The sequence below is a fragment of the Balaenoptera ricei genome, chromosome 4, assembly GCF_028023285.1.
Source record: "Balaenoptera ricei isolate mBalRic1 chromosome 4, mBalRic1.hap2, whole genome shotgun sequence".
Taxonomy (NCBI): Eukaryota; Metazoa; Chordata; class Mammalia; order Artiodactyla; family Balaenopteridae; genus Balaenoptera; species Balaenoptera ricei.
The window spans coordinates 92,767,209-92,787,672 of NC_082642.1; the positions used below are offsets into that span (position 1 = coordinate 92,767,209).

General features: G+C 36.8%; 1 protein-coding gene across 5 annotated transcripts in view; it reads right to left on the bottom strand.

Moving 5' to 3' along the window:
• The window catches only part of SEC22A (SEC22 homolog A, vesicle trafficking protein), a 66,419-nt gene that overhangs the window by 17,040 nt on the left and 28,915 nt on the right, over nt 1-20,464 (bottom strand). For all 5 annotated transcript variants that reach the window (XM_059922123.1, XM_059922122.1, XM_059922121.1 and 2 more), the window contains one exon: nt 10,744-10,859. In XM_059922123.1, the coding sequence (XP_059778106.1) occupies nt 10,744-10,859 (116 nt within the window). The remainder of the gene's footprint in view (nt 1-10,743; nt 10,860-20,464) is intronic.

Here is a 20,464-nt window from a genome sequence, read left to right on the forward strand (position 1 = left end):
CAGTTTAACCTAGAGCTCTAGTTTAGTTGTCATATATTTAAATAGTAGTTAAATGAAATAAAGGACTATGACAACCGAATGCAAAGCTTAATTCTTGATTGGTTGATAGACTGGAGAGAGAAAAAAGTATATATAAAGGATATTCAGGGTCAATTTTGAATTGTGAAATTTGAATATAGATTTTATATTAGCTAATACTGCACTGATCTTCAATGTCTTTGGTGTAAGAATGGTATTGTGATTATGCAGGAGAATGTCCTAGTCCTTAAGACAGACATACTGAATAATTTTGGAATAAAATGTCATAATACCTACAATTTTACTTTCCAATGATTCAGAAAAAAAAGAAAAGAAAGAGATAAAGGAAGAAAGGTAGGTACGTATACAGGTAGATGTTAATTGTATTTTTTTTTAAACCTTTCTGTAAGTTTGAATTCTTTCAAAATAAACTGTTGTGTGGTGGGGGAAAACAGGGATCCAAATGAAAATAAAAATGCTATGCAGTCACTAAAAAGAATCTCTACATACTGCTATGAAATGATCTACACATTGTCAGGTGGAAAAAGATGCAAATCACTGTGAACAGTATACCGCCATTTATAAAGGAATAATTTTAAAAGAATAATTATATAAGTAAATATATAAATACATATGTATTAGCATATGCACATAATCGCTCTAGAAGGATACACCAGTGGTTGACTCTGGGGAGGAGAAATGGGAAGAGAATTACTTACTGTGAAAATTAAAGGCTTTGAAATTTACCATGTACACATTTTACTGTGTGTATGCGTGACTGTGGATATTTGTGGATATACATGTATTAACTCTAAGTTATGAAAATATCCAAGGAGAAGGTATAGAGTTAGAAGAATATAAAGCCCAGGACATGACACAAACGCTACTATTTAAAGGACAGGTGGGGGCTTCCCTGGTGGCACAGTGGTTGAGAATCTGCCTGCCAATGCAGGGGACATGGGTTCGAGCCCTGGTCTGGGAAGATCCCACATGCCGTGGAGCAACTGGGCCCGTGAGCCACAACTACTGAGCCTGCGCGTCTGGAGCCTGTGCTCCGCAACAAGAGAGGCCGTGATAGTGAGAGGCCCGCACACCATGATGAAGAGTGGCCCCCGCTCACTGCAACTAGAGAAAGCCCTCGCACAGAAGCAAAGACCCAAAAACAGCCAAAAATAAATAACTAAATAAGTAAATTAAAGGACAGGTGGAGGAAGAAAGTTTACCAAATAAACTGAGGAACAAGAAGAGATAGGAAAAAAATACAACAGGAGAAAATTGTTTCACAGAACTGAAGGAATGAGATAATGTCAAGAAGAAAAATGTAACACATCAAACTATTAATAGTGATCTGTTTCATTTGCTTCTAAGTTTTCTAAAATAAACATTATTTTTGAATTTAAACAATGAGTTATTTTCAAAAGGAAGAACTGAACAGTGTGTGAGATGAGACAGAGAGGACACATCAAACAAGGCCTCAAGAGTGGCTGCAATATTTGGCAACCAGAAGGACACTGGTGAACTTAATGGTCGATGTTTGAAAGAATTATGAGGGTGGAAAGAGATCACAGTAAACTAAGAGAACAGAGGTAAGGGAACGGGGGCAACAGGCATAGCCTATGCTTTCAAAATATTAGAAGGGAACATACATCAAGAGGTTTTTTTAGGTTTTTTTGTTCGTTTTTTAAAGATCAGCAGGCTATAACATATTTATGAGCTGAGAGAACAGAGCCAGTGGAGAGGAAGCAGATGAAAACCAGATGAATAGCTAGAGGTTGGGGAAACATGGGGCAGAAGTTTAGAGAATGGACAGAAGTGGGAGTTGGGTGGGCGCAGGGTGGACACGAGAAGGGATAAAGGTGGGGCGGGGAAGGAAGGGCTGAGGTAAGGAGTTCAAATTTTTAAAAATCACATTCACCTTCAGAGGATGCTAGATTACCAATATTGCTTGAAAAATAACAAATAAAGGGAAAGAATTTTTTTTAAGGTGAGGATAAAGAGGTAAGCAGAAGTTTCATATAATAGCCATACAATGTATTAGAATGATACTATTTAAATGTTTGTAATAATTGGGAAAAATTCACTTTTTAATCTTAGGTGAAAAAAAGGACACAAAGTTACATAATGGATATGATATGTATATATATGGTATATATTAATAAAATAAGAAAATTTGGGATTTTTCTTTTCTTCTTTATACATTTTCCCCCAGTTCTTTAACAATAAGCATAGAACTCAGGAAAAATACATTTATTTTTTTAGAAGAAAGCAAGCAATGCATCTTAGCATAGATATTACGCTACTAAATAAATCCAAACTTCCAGTGAGCTTTAATAGGTATGTAATTTCTTTAAAAGGTAGTAACAAATCTACTGGAAATAAAGAACTCAAGGAATAAAAGCAAGTTGATTACTTTTAGTTGTAGTATCCATTACAAACAATTTTAGAATCAGAGAGTCTTAGAACCTTAGTACTGAAGTGGTCCTTGAGCCTATGTAGTCTAAAACTTTCCTCTTGCAGAAAAGAAAAATGAGATCCAAGAAGATAAAATAACCAATCTAAGGTCACAAAGTTAGTTAACTGGCAGATGGGACCCAGGTACTCTGACTTCCAGGTCAGCATATCTACTGCTGTATCAGAATACTCAAATTTTTTCCTAATGTACCACATGCGAATTACTTCTAGGTTGGCATCAGCTTAATTAAGATCATTGCTTCAAGCCTGATCCTTAAAGGAACACAGGAAAAATAAACCCAATGTGATAAAAGCTTATACATTTGTGAGGTGTCAATTCACAATAAACTTATTAACATCTCTAAACTCAGAACAAAGTATGGAAATGAGTGAAAATAATCTAATTTACACATTACTGTGAACACCAAATCAAATTTACCAACTTAATAAAAAAAAACTGTATTCATCCTAAACCTCCTCAGTCTGAACTCAGATACCAAAGAAAAACTTCAGCACTACACATTTTAATAAATCCCTCCTTATCACCCTAACAGGCAGTTATTAATCTAGAAGAAACAAACTTGTGCTGAATCTTCAAACAACATTATACAGGAATATTGGTTCATGTGGGTTCTGAAATTTAAATGTGCCTCAGGCACCAAGCTACATACTAGAAGATAAACGTGGCAATCATTTTTAGCATTTGAGAAGAGTCTTTAGAATTCACAGCCTTAAGAAAGCAAACTTTAATATCGATACAATGCTCACACTCAGGAAATACACTACACATTTTCAACTAGATCTAAAAATATGATCCCCAAATAAATCCTTTGCTCTTAAATCAAGTATTAAAGAAATGTTGAGGCCACTTAATTTAGGTACTGTCTTTCCACCTCCTCTATCACCACCATGATCTATCTGAGTTAACACCAATACAGGTAACTTCAGAACAGATAAAAGTTTAAGCCCCACGTCCTGGATTTTGCATCCAAGTCTACACAGCAGACTACCTCGGAAAGATCTACTTCACTGACCAAAAATTATCTATAGCGACTCTAGAGATTATTCCTAACACAAAGTACAATGATGAACCAGAGAGAAGGCTAAGAGTATGTCTTAAGTTCAATGGCTTTAGTGAGAATAAAAAGGACCTTTTAACCAGTACAAGTCATGAACAATGATAAAATAGGTGCTAATGTGGGAAAATTAAAAGGGAGAGAACTCAGGTCCCTAATTCTGTGTATATCTTCTTTCAGGTTAATTCAAGCTATAAAGGATGTACTCGCTGAAATTAATCTAGTTTGCACCCCTAATCCTATCCTGCTAAGAGGTCTAAGTTTATCACAGTGCCCTCTGCATTCTGACGTTCATCTCCATTTGTTTGCCTACGGTCCATTCCATCTTTTAGGACATGGAATCCAACACTACATAGTACTTCCTCATTATTCTCATAACAAGACAAGGAAACATATCTCCAAGCACCAGTCACTTACCAGAACATTCTCTCTATGCAGATGTAAAATCCCCAATAACTGGAACAATGGGATCTCTACTTTTGGTCCAGTGAATTTCCAAAAGCAGTATTTCTCATTTAGGTGAGAGGATCATAATTTTCTGGAAAATACCTTAAAACTACCTATGAGTGACAAAGTACCTGCGGACTACATTCCCCCAACTTTGCACTCTTGTTTCCTCACTGCTCTCTTAAAGCATCACTGTTTTAGGAACCTCAACTGTTGATGAGTTGATGAGTGTATGTGGGTTATGGCAGAACAAAGATTTAAAACAATGCTAAGAGAACAACATAACCAGGTGCCCCTAGTTCCCAGATAGCTAAAAATCCCATATGGACCAATTTACAGTTCCCTGGGTCAAGTGAGAAAGCAGTGCTGTTGGGGTGAATTTAGTCTAGGACGACAGTGAAAAAGAAAGAATTCTGTATCAACCATCAGAAAGACACATCTTCAAAGATACAAGCTTCCAGAGAGTGCCCAAATTATAAATGATCTACTAATGAAAAAGACCACTCTAACCTTTTCCCCATTCATAATGTACCCCATGCTGCTTTCACACCCTACCACCAGTTTTAAGGAACTATTTAAAACAAACAAACAAACAAACAAACAAAAAAACCTTGAAGCTTCTAGAGAAATTGTAGATTCTAAGACAGAGGCAAGAAGCATGTGTGTGTGTGTGTGTGTGTGTATGTATGTGTGTGTGAATAGACTGCTATCTTTAGAGCAGTTTTAGGTTTACAGAAAATTAAGCAGATGGTACAGAGTTCCCATATAACCATTCTTTCCCCTACCCAGTTTCCTCTATCATTAACATCTTGCATTAATGTAGTACAACTGATGAGCCAATAGTGACATACTATTATTAATTAAAGTCCATGGTTTACATTAGGGCCCACTCTGTGTTGTACGTTCTATCGCTTTTGACAAATGTATAATGACATAACCACTATTACAGTAACATACAGAACAGATTCACTGCCCTAAAAATCTCATGCTCCTACTATTTATCCCTTCCTCTCTCCCTCCAAATCTTTTCATTTACTGTCTTTAGAGTTTTGCCTTTTTCAAAATGTCATACAGTTGGAATCATATAGTATATAGTTTTTTCAAACTGGCTTCTTTCATTAAGCAATATGAACTTAAGGTTTAGCCATGTCTTTTTCTGGCTTGATAGCTCACTTTTCATATATTACTGAATAATATTCCATTGTATGGATTGCTGAAGTTTGTTTATCCATTCACTTTTTTTTTTAATGATGGATTTATTTGGGTGTATTCGCCTCTTTTTTTTTTTTTTGGCCATGCCACATGGCGTGTGGGACCTTAGTTCCCCGACCAGGGATTGAACCCACGCCCCCTACATTGGAAGCACGGAGTCTTAACCACTGGACCATCAGGGAAGTCCCTATCCATTCACCTTTTGAAGGGCATCTTAATTGTGTCCAGCTTTTTGAAATTACAAATAAAGCTGATATAAACATTCATGCGCAAGTTTTTGTGTGGATGTAAGTTTTCTACTCATTTGGGTATATAATACCTAGAAGCATGACTGCTAGATCATATGATAAGTCTATGTTCAGCTTTGTGTAAAACAGCCAAACTGTCTTCCAAAGTGACTGTATGATTTTGATTTCCCATCAGCAATGAATGAGAGTTCCTATTGTTCCATTTCCTCATTGGCATTTGGTATTATCAGTTTTTTGGATTTTGCCATTCTAATAGATGTTCAGTGGTATGTTACTGCTGTTTCAATGTTCATTTTCTTAATGACATATGATGTTGAGCATCTTTGTATATGCTTATTTGCCTCTTGTATATCTACTTTGTTAAGGTGTCTGTTCAGTTCTTTAGCCCATTTTTTTTTTTAATTATTAGCACCTTTAATTATTATTTATTTATTTGGCTGTGTTGGGTCTTCGTTTCTGTGCAAGGGCTTCCCCTAGCCACGGCAAGCGGGGGCCACTCTTCATCGTGGTGCACGGGCCTCTCACCATCGTGGCCTCTCTTGTTGCAGAGCACAGGCTCTAGACGCGCAGGCTCAGTAGTTGTAGCTCACGGGCCCAGTTGCTCCACGGAATGTGGGATCTTCCCAGACCAGGGCTCGAACCCGTGTCCCCTGCATTAGCAGGCAGATTCTCAACCACTGCGCCACCAGGGAAGCCCTAGCCCATTTTTTAATTGGGTTGTTTGCTTTCTTCAGTTTTAGAGTTCTTTGTATATTTTAGATACAAGCCCTTGTCAGATGTGTTTTGCAAATATTTTCTTCTAGCTTATGGCTTATCTTTTTCATTCCCTTAAAAATGTCCTTTGCAGTTTTAAAATTGAGTCCAACTTACCAATTTTTTCTCTCATGGATCATGCTTTTGGTATTGATCTAAAAATTCATCACCACACCCATGGTCCCCTAGGTTTTCTCCTGTTACCTTTTATAAGTTTTATAGTTTTGTGTTTTACATTTAGGTCTGTGATCCATTTTGAGTTAACTTTTTTGTAAAAGGTGTAAGATCTGTGTCTAGCTTTTTTTTTTTTTTTTTTTGCACGTGGATGTGCAGCTGTCCAGTACCATTCGTTGAAAAGAAAATTTTCTCCACTGAATTGCTTTTGTTGCTTTGTCAAAGATCAGTTGATTATATTTGTGTGGGTCTATTTCAAGGCTCTCTATTCTGTTCCATTGGCTAAATTATTTGTCTATTCTTTTGTCAGTAGCACACTGTCTTAATTATATCTTTTTTTTTTTTTAATTTATTTATTTATGGCTGTGTTGGGTCTTCGTTTCTGTGCGAGGGCTCTCTCTAGTTGTGGCAAGCGGGGGCCACTCTTCATCGCGGTGCGCTGGCCTCTCTCTGTCGCGGCCTCTCTTGTTGCGGAGCACAGGCTCCAGACGCGCAGGCTCAGTAATTGTGGCTCACGGGCCCAGTTGCTCTGTGGCATGTGGGATCTTCCCAGACCAGGGCTCGAACCTGTGTCCCCTGCATTGGCAGGCAGATTCTCAACCACTGTGCCACCAGGGAAGCCCTAATTATATCTTAACTAAGTCTTGAGATTGGATAGCATCAGTCCTCTGACTTTGTTTTCTTCAGTATTGTGTTGGTTATTCTGGGTCTTTTGCCTTTCCATATAAACTTTAAAATCACTTTGTCAATATCCACAAAATAACTTGCTGGGATTTTGATTGGGATTGTGTTGAATCTACAGATCAAGTTGAGAAGAACCAACATCCTAACAATTTTGAGTCTTCCTATCCATGAACATGGTAGATCTTCTTTTATTTCTTTTATCAGAGTTTTATGGTTTCCCCATATAGATCTATGTATTTTGCTAGATTTATTCTTAAGTGTTTCATTTTGGGGGGGGTGCCAATATAAATGGAATTGTAATTTTTTTTTTTTTTTTAAATTTTATTTATTTATTTATTTATGGCTGTGTTGGGTCTTCGTTTCTGTGCGAGGGCTTTCTCCAGTTGCGGCAAGCGGGGGCCACTCTTCATCGCGGTGCGTGGGCCTCTCACTGTCACGGCCTCTCCCGTTGCGGAGGACAGGCTCCAGACGCGCAGGCTCAGCAATTGTGGCTCACTGACTTAGTTGCTCCGCGGCATGTGGGATCCTCCCAGACCAGGGCTCGAACCCGTGTCCCCTGCATTGGCAGGCAGACTCTCAACCACTGCGCCACCAGGGAAGCCCTGGAATTGTAATTTTAATTTCAAATTTCAATTGTTCCCTGCTGATATATAAGAAAGCAATTGACATTTATGCATTAACTTTGGATCCTGTGGCCTTGCTACAATCACTTATTAGTTCTAGGAGTTTGTTGATTCTTTGGGATTTTCTATATAAATAATCATACCATCTATGAATAAAGGCAGCTGTATTTCCTCCTTCCCAAACTGTATACTTTTTCTTTTCTTTGTCTTATTGCATTAACTAGGTCTTCCAATGTTGAATAGGAGTGGTGATAGGGGACATCCTTGTCTTGTTCCCAATCTTAGGAAGAAAACATCTAGTTTCTCATCAATTATGATGTTAGCTGTAGGGTTTCTGTAGATATTCCTTATCAAGTTGAGGAAGTTCCCCTTTATTCCTAGTTTGCTGTGAGTTTTATCATGATTTTGTCAAAGGCTTTTTCTGACAAAAAAGCATGATACGACCATATGATTTTTCTCCTTTAGCCTGTTGATGTGATAGATTGTATTAACTGATTTTCAGATGTTGAATCAGCCTTGCAAAACTGGAATAAAACCCACTTGGTTGTAGTGTATAATACTTTTTATACATTGTTGGATTCAATGTGCTAATATTTTGTTGAGGGTTTTTGCATCTATGTTCATGAGAGATACTGGTTTGTAACGTTGCCTTTTTAAAATATAAGTAGGCTGAGAAATCTCAGAGGTATCAGTCAGTTACACATAGGTGGTAGTTTAATCAGATTACCATTCTTCTGAAAATCTCAACGGTGATGAGGCAAAGACATTACTGATTAGAGGGAGGACAGGAAACACTTAGGAATCAAGGCAGGCATTAGTTGGGGATAGCAGCTCAAAAGCCATGAAAAGCTGTAGTTTATACTACTTGCTTAGTTTTTTTAAAAATTTATTTTACTGAAGTATAGTTGATTTACAATATTGCATTAATTTCTGCTGTACAGCTAAGTGATTCAGATATACATACATTTAAAAAATATCCTTTTCCATTATGGTTTATCACAGGATATTGAATATAGTTCCCTGTGCTATACAGTAGGACCTTGTTGTTCATCCATTCTATACTACTTGCTTAGTTTTGAAGTTGTGAATCAGAGGAAAGAAATAGTCCAGGAAGAGAAGGGATAGGATATGAGTGCCTGAAAAAATTGTGAGATATGACAGCCTTGCCTGAATTTTAACTTAAAAATCATGCGGCCTAAACCCCAGGTTCTGCAACTTATGTACTGTCTTCTAAGTCAGGGATGGTAAGGCTCTCCTTTCCTCTACCCAGGCCTGCTCCCTCCCCTTATTAGTTTCCCAATTTCAAACAATCAGAGAATTATTTTAACAATAAAATTTTAACCTCGCAGAACCACCTTCATAATTTTTGACAACTCTAAATACTAATTATACCATTATTTATTAAGATATGTCATAAAGGTGGCTTCTATTAAAATTACTTTCTTTTACAAGGAAATTTTTATATCTTTACCATTAATAGAAACTAGTATCCCTTAACAAACACAGACACTATACATTAATATACATTAAATACATAACTCTTAAAATTAAAAATGTTTATCTCTCTACCACCTAAAGTCATCTACTGTGTAACCAGGTGTAAATGTGTCCTATACTTAGAGAAATACTCATCAAATCCACCTTTCTCCTTCATTTTATAAGCAATGAAACTGAGGACCAGAAAGTAAGGTGAGCTACTCAAGGTCACTGAGCTAATCAGTAGCTCAGCTGGAGCCAACCCTCTCTCTCGCTCTCTTCCACAAACAAAAATCAACTCTTCACACTCCTATGCTACTGTTCTTTCCACTACATCAAGTTAAAAAAAAAAAGGCAAGAGAGGATCTTATTTATTAGTATTTTCAGTCAGCAGTCTCCAAATTGCCTATTTCTTTTTGGCAGGTTGTTTAACTAGCTCGAAATTGAAATCCTGCTGGAATAAAGCTAACTGGCTAAGAAACAGGGGCAGGAATGACAAGAGACAGTAGCCAGCTGTCCTGTGCCTGAAAGGGAAGAGGGGCTTTACCTGCAGGCCCAGGATGTTCGGGAAAGGAATTCGGAAGTCATGAGAAGACCCCCAACCCCCTGGCGGCAAAGCTCAGCTGCCTGGAACCTGTGATGTCCTCTGCTATTGGCTTCATATGGCTGAGGACGTTCAGAGGGTACTCAAAATGGCACTCTCTTGAATATTCCCCCAAACTAACAGCTATTTAAAAACAGAATAGAAGGTGTCTTGATTGGGTTTTTACAAATGATATTCTTGGCTTAATACTGGCCAAAAAAAGAGAACTAATTCACAACGTGGAAGTGTCAAAAAAATCTTCAGAGAAAGTGAGTAGAAACAGGGAAAGGAAGGCTGAGATGTGCTTAACTTTAAGAAAGGGAGTTTCAAAAGTTTACAAAAAGAATAAGAGAAAAAGTATACTCTGGTAGCTTTAGTATCTGGAAGAAACTCCTCTGGAAAACAAAATAGTCGGCAATATCTGAAGAAATTAGTGATTTCACAGGCAGCCACCAGTAAAAAAGGAAAAGGAGCAGATAACTAGGTAGGAATACCCAGCGGTAGGACAAAAACCTGCCCACGAAGGCCCTCTTCTTTCTTCCACTCCTCTTTGTCCACTCAGATCCTTCTAGGTCCTGCTCACCCCTCCCAGAGTTTCCCTCACCACAGAGCTTCCTTCGCCTATCCTGACTCACACTGACCACTCCTCTTCCAAACTTTCTGTACTTGACATTTGTTTGTGGACTTCTTTGCCTCCCCAATTCAATCAGGGTCTGAGACTGCAGCGCCCTCGTCACACATATTTTGGTGTCCCCAGAATACCTCTAAACAGTACCTCCTGGGAGAGTAGATAATAAATAAATATGTGTTAATTAGGTCAAAGAAGTCCACTAGAAATCAGTGTTTTTAGAGGAAGGGGAAACTACAGTAGGTATAAAGAATACAAAACCTGAGCATGCATTTTAAGTTGTACTAATACCCAAATCAATTTAAATCAATTGTGTAACAAGTAGAATCAAAAGGCATAGTCGCCTGAAATTGCAAAAATAGCACAGTACCTGCAGGAGACTTTCTATGGCATGAAAGCCTCGAATTAAATTCAGAGCTGCGCATAAAAGACTAAGGATAAATGCCACAATCCCTGACAGAGTTGCTGGTTCCAGTCGCTGGTGAGCTGGAAAATAAAAGAAGTGATTAGGAATAAACATCAATATCTCACGTCAATACCTACATGTATGTAAAATGAAATTCACTGCTCAATTTAAAGGGGTCAAATACTGATGAATCTTCATAAAATTATTTAATAATGCACCTTAGAAATTAAATATTTTTTAAAATGCAAAATGTCTGACATGACAGCTTCATTCCCCTGAACTCAAATTAACTTCTTTTTCTCTACACTTTTAACAAAGACACCTAATTTGCATTTGAAGTATATAGTGCTAAGGCTAAGGTGTCCTCATATCTGGCAGTAAATCATATAGGAAAAACCCTTATGCCTAAATATGTCTACCATTTACAAGTAGCTGCAAATATTTGCAAAGGTGACTCTGCTCAGAAATTCACTGCCTAATTCCTACTTTTTCTGAAAATGCTTAGAAAACATTTTTAAGGATAAACATAGCTTGCTTTTAAGCAAAGCTCTTCCTTATTTGGGTTCCAGGTCTATAAATACCACAGGATATATGTGAAAGCTCATCTATATAATCACCGATCTTAACTCTACAGTAGAATGGATTCTTATAGTTATGAGGTTCCTGGTCTCTGAAGACCACTTGAAAGTAAAAAAGCTAAAACAGCAGTTGAAGAAGTTGCAGCATAAGATATTTAGATATACAACAGCTTCCCTTCATCATCTTGTGGTTAACAGAATTAACTATAGAGTCTAAATGAAAACACAAAACTACATAATCATCTAGACCTCAAAAGGGAGGGAGAGAGAAAGAGAGGACAACAGAACTACATTTAGATCATTTTATTTAAATCACTGAAGTGTAAAAGCCCTAACAATGAAGTTAATGAGGTGGAACATTAATATAAGGAAGGGCTTAAATCTCTGCAACTTATATTCAGCCATTACAGCAGAAAAGCTTCCCTAAACAATTCATAAAAGCACGAAAACCCATATGTTGCAAAAAAGTATTTATTCCTCAGGTTCAGCAGAAAATCCACTTAATACAGGATAAATTTTCTTAAATTTCTTCTGTGCCCGAGCTGACTGCTTGGTCTCCCAATCAACTTTCTTGAGATTTTAATATGAAAACAAAAAAATAAATGCCTTTGTAAAGTACTGACACCAAATTTTCTATCACTACAGAAAAAAATCTCACACTTTAAAAATCTATCCAACTGGTCTACCAATTAGTCATGTTTTACATCCCTCCCTCCATGCTTCCCCACTCCCTCTGAGTAGTAAGGGGGAACTGGGCTCTAAGTAAAGAAGAGATCCTTAACAAGGGCCTCAAGCATAAAGCCACCTGAAAACTAAATAGATTATAGAAATAATATTTCTAAAGTATACAAAACAAGTTTACCTTACAAAAAAATCAAACAATATTCTGTATTGTAATTAAGAACCATAGCCTTTTGTGGTCAAGTTAGGAATGGCCATTCTTGAACGGAAAAATATTACCATTTTAATGTGTTGATCAATACCTGTTTAAGAAATAAATAATATGTCTATACAAATTAAATATTTACTCAGTTGCTAACACTTGCCTCTTGCCCTTGGAGCACTCTTTTTATAATAGTATACCATTTATAAATTAATTACTTCAAATGACCAGAAATATTTTTAAAGACATGAAAGCAAATGACAAGCCTCCTTTAACAAGGACAAGGCACACATTATGCTGAAGGATAGGCTGGAGAAGTGCCAAATCACTGTGAGAAAGGAAATTCTCAAGTGGAGATTCCCCTACTCCCACCCTACCCCCTTCCTAAGACCTGTGGGAATGCTAAGAAAAAACTCCATCTGCACAGAATGTGAGGGTGACACTTTCTCATTTTAACAAATTGAATGAGATATTTAATCACATTTTAATGTATTATGTTATATGATATTCTTTATTTCATAAAACAGATTTTATATTAATTGTTATCCACAAATGCTTACTTCACACCTCAATCTGGCACCATGGTAGGTACTATTAGGTACAGAGCAGATGTGGAACAGTAAGAAATGAAGAAATAAGAGGAGATGTAGAAAAAAATAATTTTGTTGAATTCAAAACAGTGTCACCTGGTCAGTTTTTGTTTTGTTTTGCTATTATTGTCTTCTGCTACAATGCGTTTTCTTTAATTAGTCTCCTTGAGCCCAGTAATTGCATTTTCATGACAAAATTAAAATTTTTATGTACCAACGATTAATGGAGAGTTTACAAAAATTCCTAAAGAAATAAGAGTAAATCCTTTGGAACAAAAGGGCTATTGGTTATAGTGAATTAATATATTTATTAAGCAAATACTTTTTGTCATGATTCTGTGTAAGATGCTGTGTTTTAGAGGATAAAAGAAATGAATTACACAATCTGCCCTCAAGGCACTTCTAGTCATTTAAAGGGAAATGGACTGATAAGCACATGAAAGTAATAAGTATTCTAAACTAAAAGAGTTAAAGAATTCTGAAAAGGAAAGATAACTAGGGGAAAGGTGGTGACACAAAAGTGGTAAGAGAACCAAGGGAGATCTTTAAAGATGGTTAAAATTTAGACAGGTACAAATGGGAAGAACTGCATTCCATGCAGAGAAAAGAATATGAGGAGCCTGGAGATGGAAATGGAAGAAGCAAATAATAACAGCATCAACAAAAACTATTACTGCTACTCTTTCTACTAATCCTTCTAATAGTGGCTGCTTTCAATGTGCCAGGCACCAAGTGCTTTATATACATAATCTCATTTTATCCTTCCAAGAACCCAATGCAGTAGGCAGTATAGTTATCCCAGTTTTTTCAGACAGGAAACTAAGGTTTAGGGAGATTGAGAAATTTGCCCAAATTGGGTAAAGGAACTGGGATTTAAATCTAGGTAGCCTGACTCTAGAACTCACGCTCTTAACCACTTTGCTATTGGGCATTGCTACTGGTTTTGTTTTGCTCAAAACGATGTTTATAAGAGTAGGAAGAAATAAGGTCAGAAAGGGAGGCTGAAGCAAATTAACAGTCTGAAACACGAGGCTAAAAATTATGGGCAAATTAGACAATGGGGAAACACGGAAGAGCAAGAGATTGATGACTAAAGCTGTGCTTAAAGAATATTAATCTGTTAATGGGTTGTAAAGAGATTAAAAGTAGGGAGAGAGAAATAATATTTTTTTAGTGCCTTCTCACTAGGTATACACTGTCCTATTTATCCTTCAAAACATAGTACTTCATGAGGTTTAGAATGACTAACTTCTCTGTGTCTGAATCTCCTCATCTATAAATTGAGGTTAAATAATTTGCTCTAAGCCAGACAGCTAGTAAGTGCCATCTTCACAATTAGCACTTAGGTCTTAAAAGCCCATGCTCTTTCTACAATTCTGTATTAGGAAGTTTGTGAGGGAGTCATTGCAAAAGACTTACTGAAATGAGGACCTAAATTAGGATAGTGACAGTAGAAGTGGAGAAGAAAGAGGGGAGAGAGATTACAGAGGCTAAAACTATTAGGCTTGGCAACTAACTAGATGTGGGAAACAAAAGAGAAAAAAATCAAGGAAAATGCCAAGGTTTGAAGTGTGGGTGATTGGAAAGATAAGGGTGCTATTAACAGACCCAGTGGAAGAAACTCAGGTTTGATCCGAGAATGGAGACATTTTAAACATATCAAACTTGAAGTGATGGTGAGGCATGTTTAATAAGCAATTGAAGAATGTAAAAACAGTGAGCTGGAGAAACAGATGAGGTCTGCATATGATGGGATGGGTTTGGATGAGATTACCAATGAAAGAAGTGGGCCAAGGGCAAATCCTTGGTAAACACTACCTTTACAGGGAGGAAGAGGAGGCAGGGAAGACAGATGTAGACCAACCAGAAGAGGAAAGAGCCACAGAAGCCTAGGAAGGGGAGACCATCAAGAAGAAAGACATGGCTTACAAAGCCTGTAGACAGGCCAAAGACAATCTGAACTGAACAAGAAAGAAAAAAAAAAAAGATTAGATTTATTGACTAAGAGATGGTTTCAACCCTTCATGAAATAGTTTCAGAAGAGTGGCTGAAGGCAAAATTCAGACAGCAAAAGGTTAAATAACTGGTGAAGGTAAGAGATAGAAGCAGTAAGTGAACACTTCTGCAGTTACAGGAGAGGAAAACAGGATGACAGCTTGACAGATACAATAGGACTGAAAAATAGTTATTTTTCCCCTCTAATGGGGTGGAGGAGGGAGATTTTAATACATTTATAGGTGTAACAACAAAATTCAGTGAAGATGAAATAGAAGAATCAAGAGAAAGGAAAAATAATTGGTGAAACAGAGTACCAGAACAGTCATAATGAGGATTCAAAAAGATGGTACCATTCTAACCCTCAAACCTCATCCTAATACCAGTGTCTACGCTCTGAGTCAAAGATAAAGTTCAGAAGGTGCAGTTATTCAATGGTACCCAAAATATCTGGAGAAAAAGGTTTTAGAACATTAGAGAGAGATTTCAAGTCAGTTCTATCTAAATGAGCATAATTTATTACTAAATTATGACTAAATGAGACTAATTGTATGGTACAAAAACACACTACTCTTTTCACTATGAGGCCCTTTCTTATCATCACCACCTGTCAAAACCTGCATGTCCTTCAAGGCTCCAAGGCCTAAAAGTGTTACTTCCTTTTTACCTCTTTTAGAGCATGTATTGCATTCTACCTTGTATTTTACTTATTGACTTTTGCTTTTCCCATCTTGAAAGCAGAAAATGTGCTTATTATCTTTATAAAATGCCCTACAATATTTAGCATAATACTTTGGAGAAAATAAAGCAATAAATACTTGTTAGATTGGGGGGGGGGGTGTGTGTGTAAGAGAAAGAGATTGGGAAATCTACTTGCCTTGTGGGGTATCAGCCAAATACAGCAGCATTTGCAGGCAACTGACAAATTATCTAGAAAATTATATAGATTGAAAAAAGGCTGATTAACCAAGTATTTATCTTAAAAATAGAAGTGTCAAAGAACCTAAGAAAAGTGTATTAAGTTTAGGGTTTCAGGAAGTGTTTTTTTTTAATTTTAAAGGATATAAAATTTAAAAGAATAACAACATTAAATGTTGGTGAGGATACAGGGCAATCAAAGCTCTCACACATTGCTTGTGGGAATGTAAAATGGCACAACTATTTCAAAAAACTGGCAGTTTCATAAAGAGTTAAACATACACCTAACCCTTGACCTAGCAATTCCACTCCTAAAACTTACTCAAGAGAAATGAAAACATATGTCAACAAAAGATGAATGTTTATAATAGGTTTATGTACAATAACCAAAAACTGGAAACAAGCTGATGTCCAATGTTTATCCACTCTGGATAAACAAATTGTGGTATGTTCACACAGTGACTACTACTCAGCAATAAAGAGCAACAAACTATAGAGACAAGCAACATATACATATGACATTGTGTTGAGCAAAAGAAGTGGAACACAAGAATTACATGATATAATCTTGTTTATATCAGGTTCTAGAACAAATAAAACTAAAGTAAAAAATCTGAACAGTGGTTGTCTGGAGTGGGGCAGAGACTGACTGGGAAGGGACACAAAGGAACTTTTGGGGAGATGGAAATGGTCTACACTGTGATAGCGGAATGTACTAATCATGGTTTTTTACTCTGTATTTTTGGTACTTTGACATCTTGGGGCCTTGCTGACATCAGAGGACTGCCCGTCCCAGGACTTCTAATTCCTAGAGATAGCAAACAACTCTCCTGCAAGAGTGCCTTTCATAAGCAAACCCCTAATCTGGAGCTGACACTTCTAACTATCTGCTCTATGGGGTTCTCACACTCAGGGCCACTATTCCCCTGCCCAAATCACGGCAGGGTCAGGTATCAGACAAAGAGCCTATGTCCCACAGCTCACTAAAAGTATTCAAACTAGCCAATTCTAAACCTGCTTACTCTGTCTCTCCAGTTCCTTCCTGGGGAAATCACACTAAAGGCTCTTGCCCACATTTCCCTCCTGCTCCTTTGCCTCCTGACCCTCGCTGGCACTTCCCCACGTGGCTCCTGGTGGTGTGCTCCCTTCTCTTGGGATCCATGAGTATAACAAACTAGCTTTTCAACAGCTGTTGCCTCCTTATCTGTTGGCCTTGCCATACTTGAATAACAGTAAAATCTACATTTTGAAACAGAGTGTGGTTTATACAACTGTATCCATTTGTTGAAACCATATAGCAAATATTTATACATTTCAATATGTGCAAATTTCCCTTAAAAAAGAAAGAACTGTGGGAGGTACAACCTATTGGGTGTAAGACAGGCTCAATGATGTATTACACAACATGGGGAATATAGCCAATATTTTGTAATAACTGCAAATGGAAAGTAACCTTTATAAATTGTATAAAAAATTAATTAAAAAAGAAAAAGAGAAAGAACTGTAGAAATTATCAAGTGGATAACTGGGGAGTGAATGGAGGTATAGATGAAACAAGAATGTCAAAATGTTGATATAGTTATTATAGTTGGGTGATGTGTTAGTTATAATATTCTATTTACTTGATATATGTTTAAATTTTTGTATAATAAAATGTTTAAAAAAGAAAACAAATAAAAGAGGATATAGTATTTAACATATTGACCCCAGCAGAACATCTGTAGACTTCAGAAAATAATAATATGGCAAAAAAATAAAAATAAAAATTTATGCCAGACTGTGGAAAGACAGGTCACAAGGTTAGGAAGAGGAAAAAAAAAATGTCAAGAAATACAAGAAAAAAGAAATCAAAAGTAAGATATTGTAATAGAGAAAAAGGTCTGCAAAATAAGGTTTATCAAATACCTATTAACCAGATTCCAAAATAAAGTAAATTTATTTAGGAAAGAAAATTGTAAAACAGGAAAGTATATTTAAACTGGAAGACTACAGAAAATATTATGCAGGCCTGGTCTGAATTAAGAACAAATTTAAAGTTAATATTAAAATAATTTCTAATTGTGAATTACTTTAAAAACTTCTCTTTCTTTAGACTTTTCTCTCTTTCTTAAAACCATAACAAATCCCAGATTCTCCCCATTTTTCAAGTATCTCCTATTTGGTGATCCAAGATACCACTGCAGTCTACAGGTCAGAGCAGAGACTTACGGAAGTCAAGTAATACAAGGAGTTTCTAATAGAGTCTGCCTCCTAGTAGGTCAAGTTGGACCCCTACCCCAAATTATGGTAATTCTCCTGGATCCTGAGTGTGTATGTTAATGGACATATATTCTTAGCAACTGCCAAGCCTATGGAATTAAAAATATTTGAGAAGGAAAGGCCAATGGAAGTCTTGGAGCTCCCCCAACCCAAATATCATAAAAATATTAATCCCTAGAGTAACTGCAGAGATCAGTGCCACCATCCAAGGCTTGTTTAAAAAGATGCATGTATGGTGATTCCTATTATACTCCTTTTTAACTCTCTAGTTTGTCTCCAAAATGGGTGCATCTTAGAGGATGACAACAGATTACTGTAGGTTCCAATTGCACATGCTTTTCCAGATGTGGTCTCCATGTGGAACAAATCAATTAATTCCCTGGCACATAGGTACTAATTTTTGAACACTTTTTTCTCTATCCTAATAAACAGAGAATATCAGAAGCATTTTGCTTTTACTTAGTAGAGATATCAGTACATTTATGATATTGCCACCAGGTTATATCAACTATGTGCCACGGATTAGTCTATAGCAGGGTTTGCCAGACATGACCCATAGGCCAAATCCAGCCTAGCACAAATTTTTGTAAATAAAATTTTACTGCAACACAGCTTCACCTATTCTTTTCCATAATGTATATGGTTTTTTTCATACTACACCAGCAGAGTTGAGTAGTTGAAAGACAGACCATATGGCCTGTAAAAACTTTACTACCTGGCCTTTCACAGAAAAAGTTTGCTAACTCTTGGCTTACAAAGGACCTAACACCTTAACACCTCATAGGACATTATATTAATCTACTTTATTGATGACCTCATGCTGATAGTACCTGAAGAACAGACAGTATATGCCTTAGATTAGATACCTTGGGATGACATGTATATGCCAGAGAGTGAAAAATAATCACAAAATTAGAAAAGTCTACAACCTCAGTCAAGTTTCAGGTAAAGGTCTAGAATACACTGAAAGTAAAGATCAAGTTGCACCTTTCAACCCATACCACTAAGAAAACATACTTCTGGAAACATATGCCTTTCTAGATTTCAGTACGATGCTCCAACTTGTTTACTAAATGACAATGGTTGAAGAGGGCCCAGAGCAACAGAAGGATCCAGACTTCAATACAGGACATTCTGCCACTCAATGCCTATGACCCATGGATCCAATGGTGCTCAAAATACCTGTGGAAAACAGGGATGATGTTTTGAGCCTGTTGCAAACCTGGAAAGAAGAATCATAAAAGAGGCTCCAGGTATTCTGAAGCAATGACACGGCCCTTAGGCAAAACCTGTTTTCGTTTTGAGAACTAATTCTTGGCTTGCTTGTTAGCCATGGCAGAACCTAGTGACCCTACCACAAAATATCAGATATATACTATAAAACCCAAAGCAACCACAAAAGCAAACAAATGAAATAAGGAGGTAAAGTAAGCCAACAAAGAATAGAAAACAGATCAAAAGTAACCAATACAAAAAGAGGCAGGAAAAGAGAAAAGTGATCAAAACCAGAAAGGACAAAAAGAAAAAAAATAGCCAAGATGGTGGGTTTCAAACCAACCATATCAATTATCACATTAAATATAAATGATATAAATACCTAAATAAAAAGGCAGATATTGTCAAATTGGATTTTCTTTTTCCAAAGACCCAACTACCTGATACCTAAAAGAAACCTCTTTAAATATAAAGACACAACAGTCTCCCAAGGCAACAGAAATAAAAGCAAAAATAAACAAATGGGTCCTAACCAAACTTACAAGCTTTTGTACAGCAAAAGAAACCATAAACGAAACGAATAGACAACCTATGGACTGGGAGAAAATATTTGTAAATGATGCGACCAACAGAGGCTTAATTTCCAAAATATACAAACAGCTCATACAACTGAATAACAAAAAAACAAACAACCCAATCAAAAAATGGACAGAAGACCTAAACAGACATTTCTCCAAAGAGACATACAGATGGTCAACAGGCACGTAAAAAGATGCTCAACATCGCTAATTATTAGAGAAATGCAAATCAAAACTACAATGAGGTACCACCTCACAGGGGTCAGGATGGCCATCATTAAAAAGTCTACAAGTAACAAATGCTGGAAAGGGTATGGAAAAAAGGGAACCCTCCTACACTGTTGGTGGGAATGTAAATTGGAGAACATTTTGGAGGTTCCTCAGAAAACTAAAAACAGAGTTGCCATATGATCCAGCAATCCCACTCCTGGGCATATATCCGGACAAAACTATAATTCGAAAAGATACATGCACCCCAACATTCACTGCAGTGCTATTTACAATAGCCAAGACATGGAAGCAACTTAAATGTCCACTGACAGATGAATGGATAAATAAGATGTGGTACATATATACAATGGAATACTCAGTTATAAAATGAACGAAATAATGCCATTTACAGCAATTATCATACTAAGTGAAGTAAGTCAGAAAGAGAAAGACAAATAC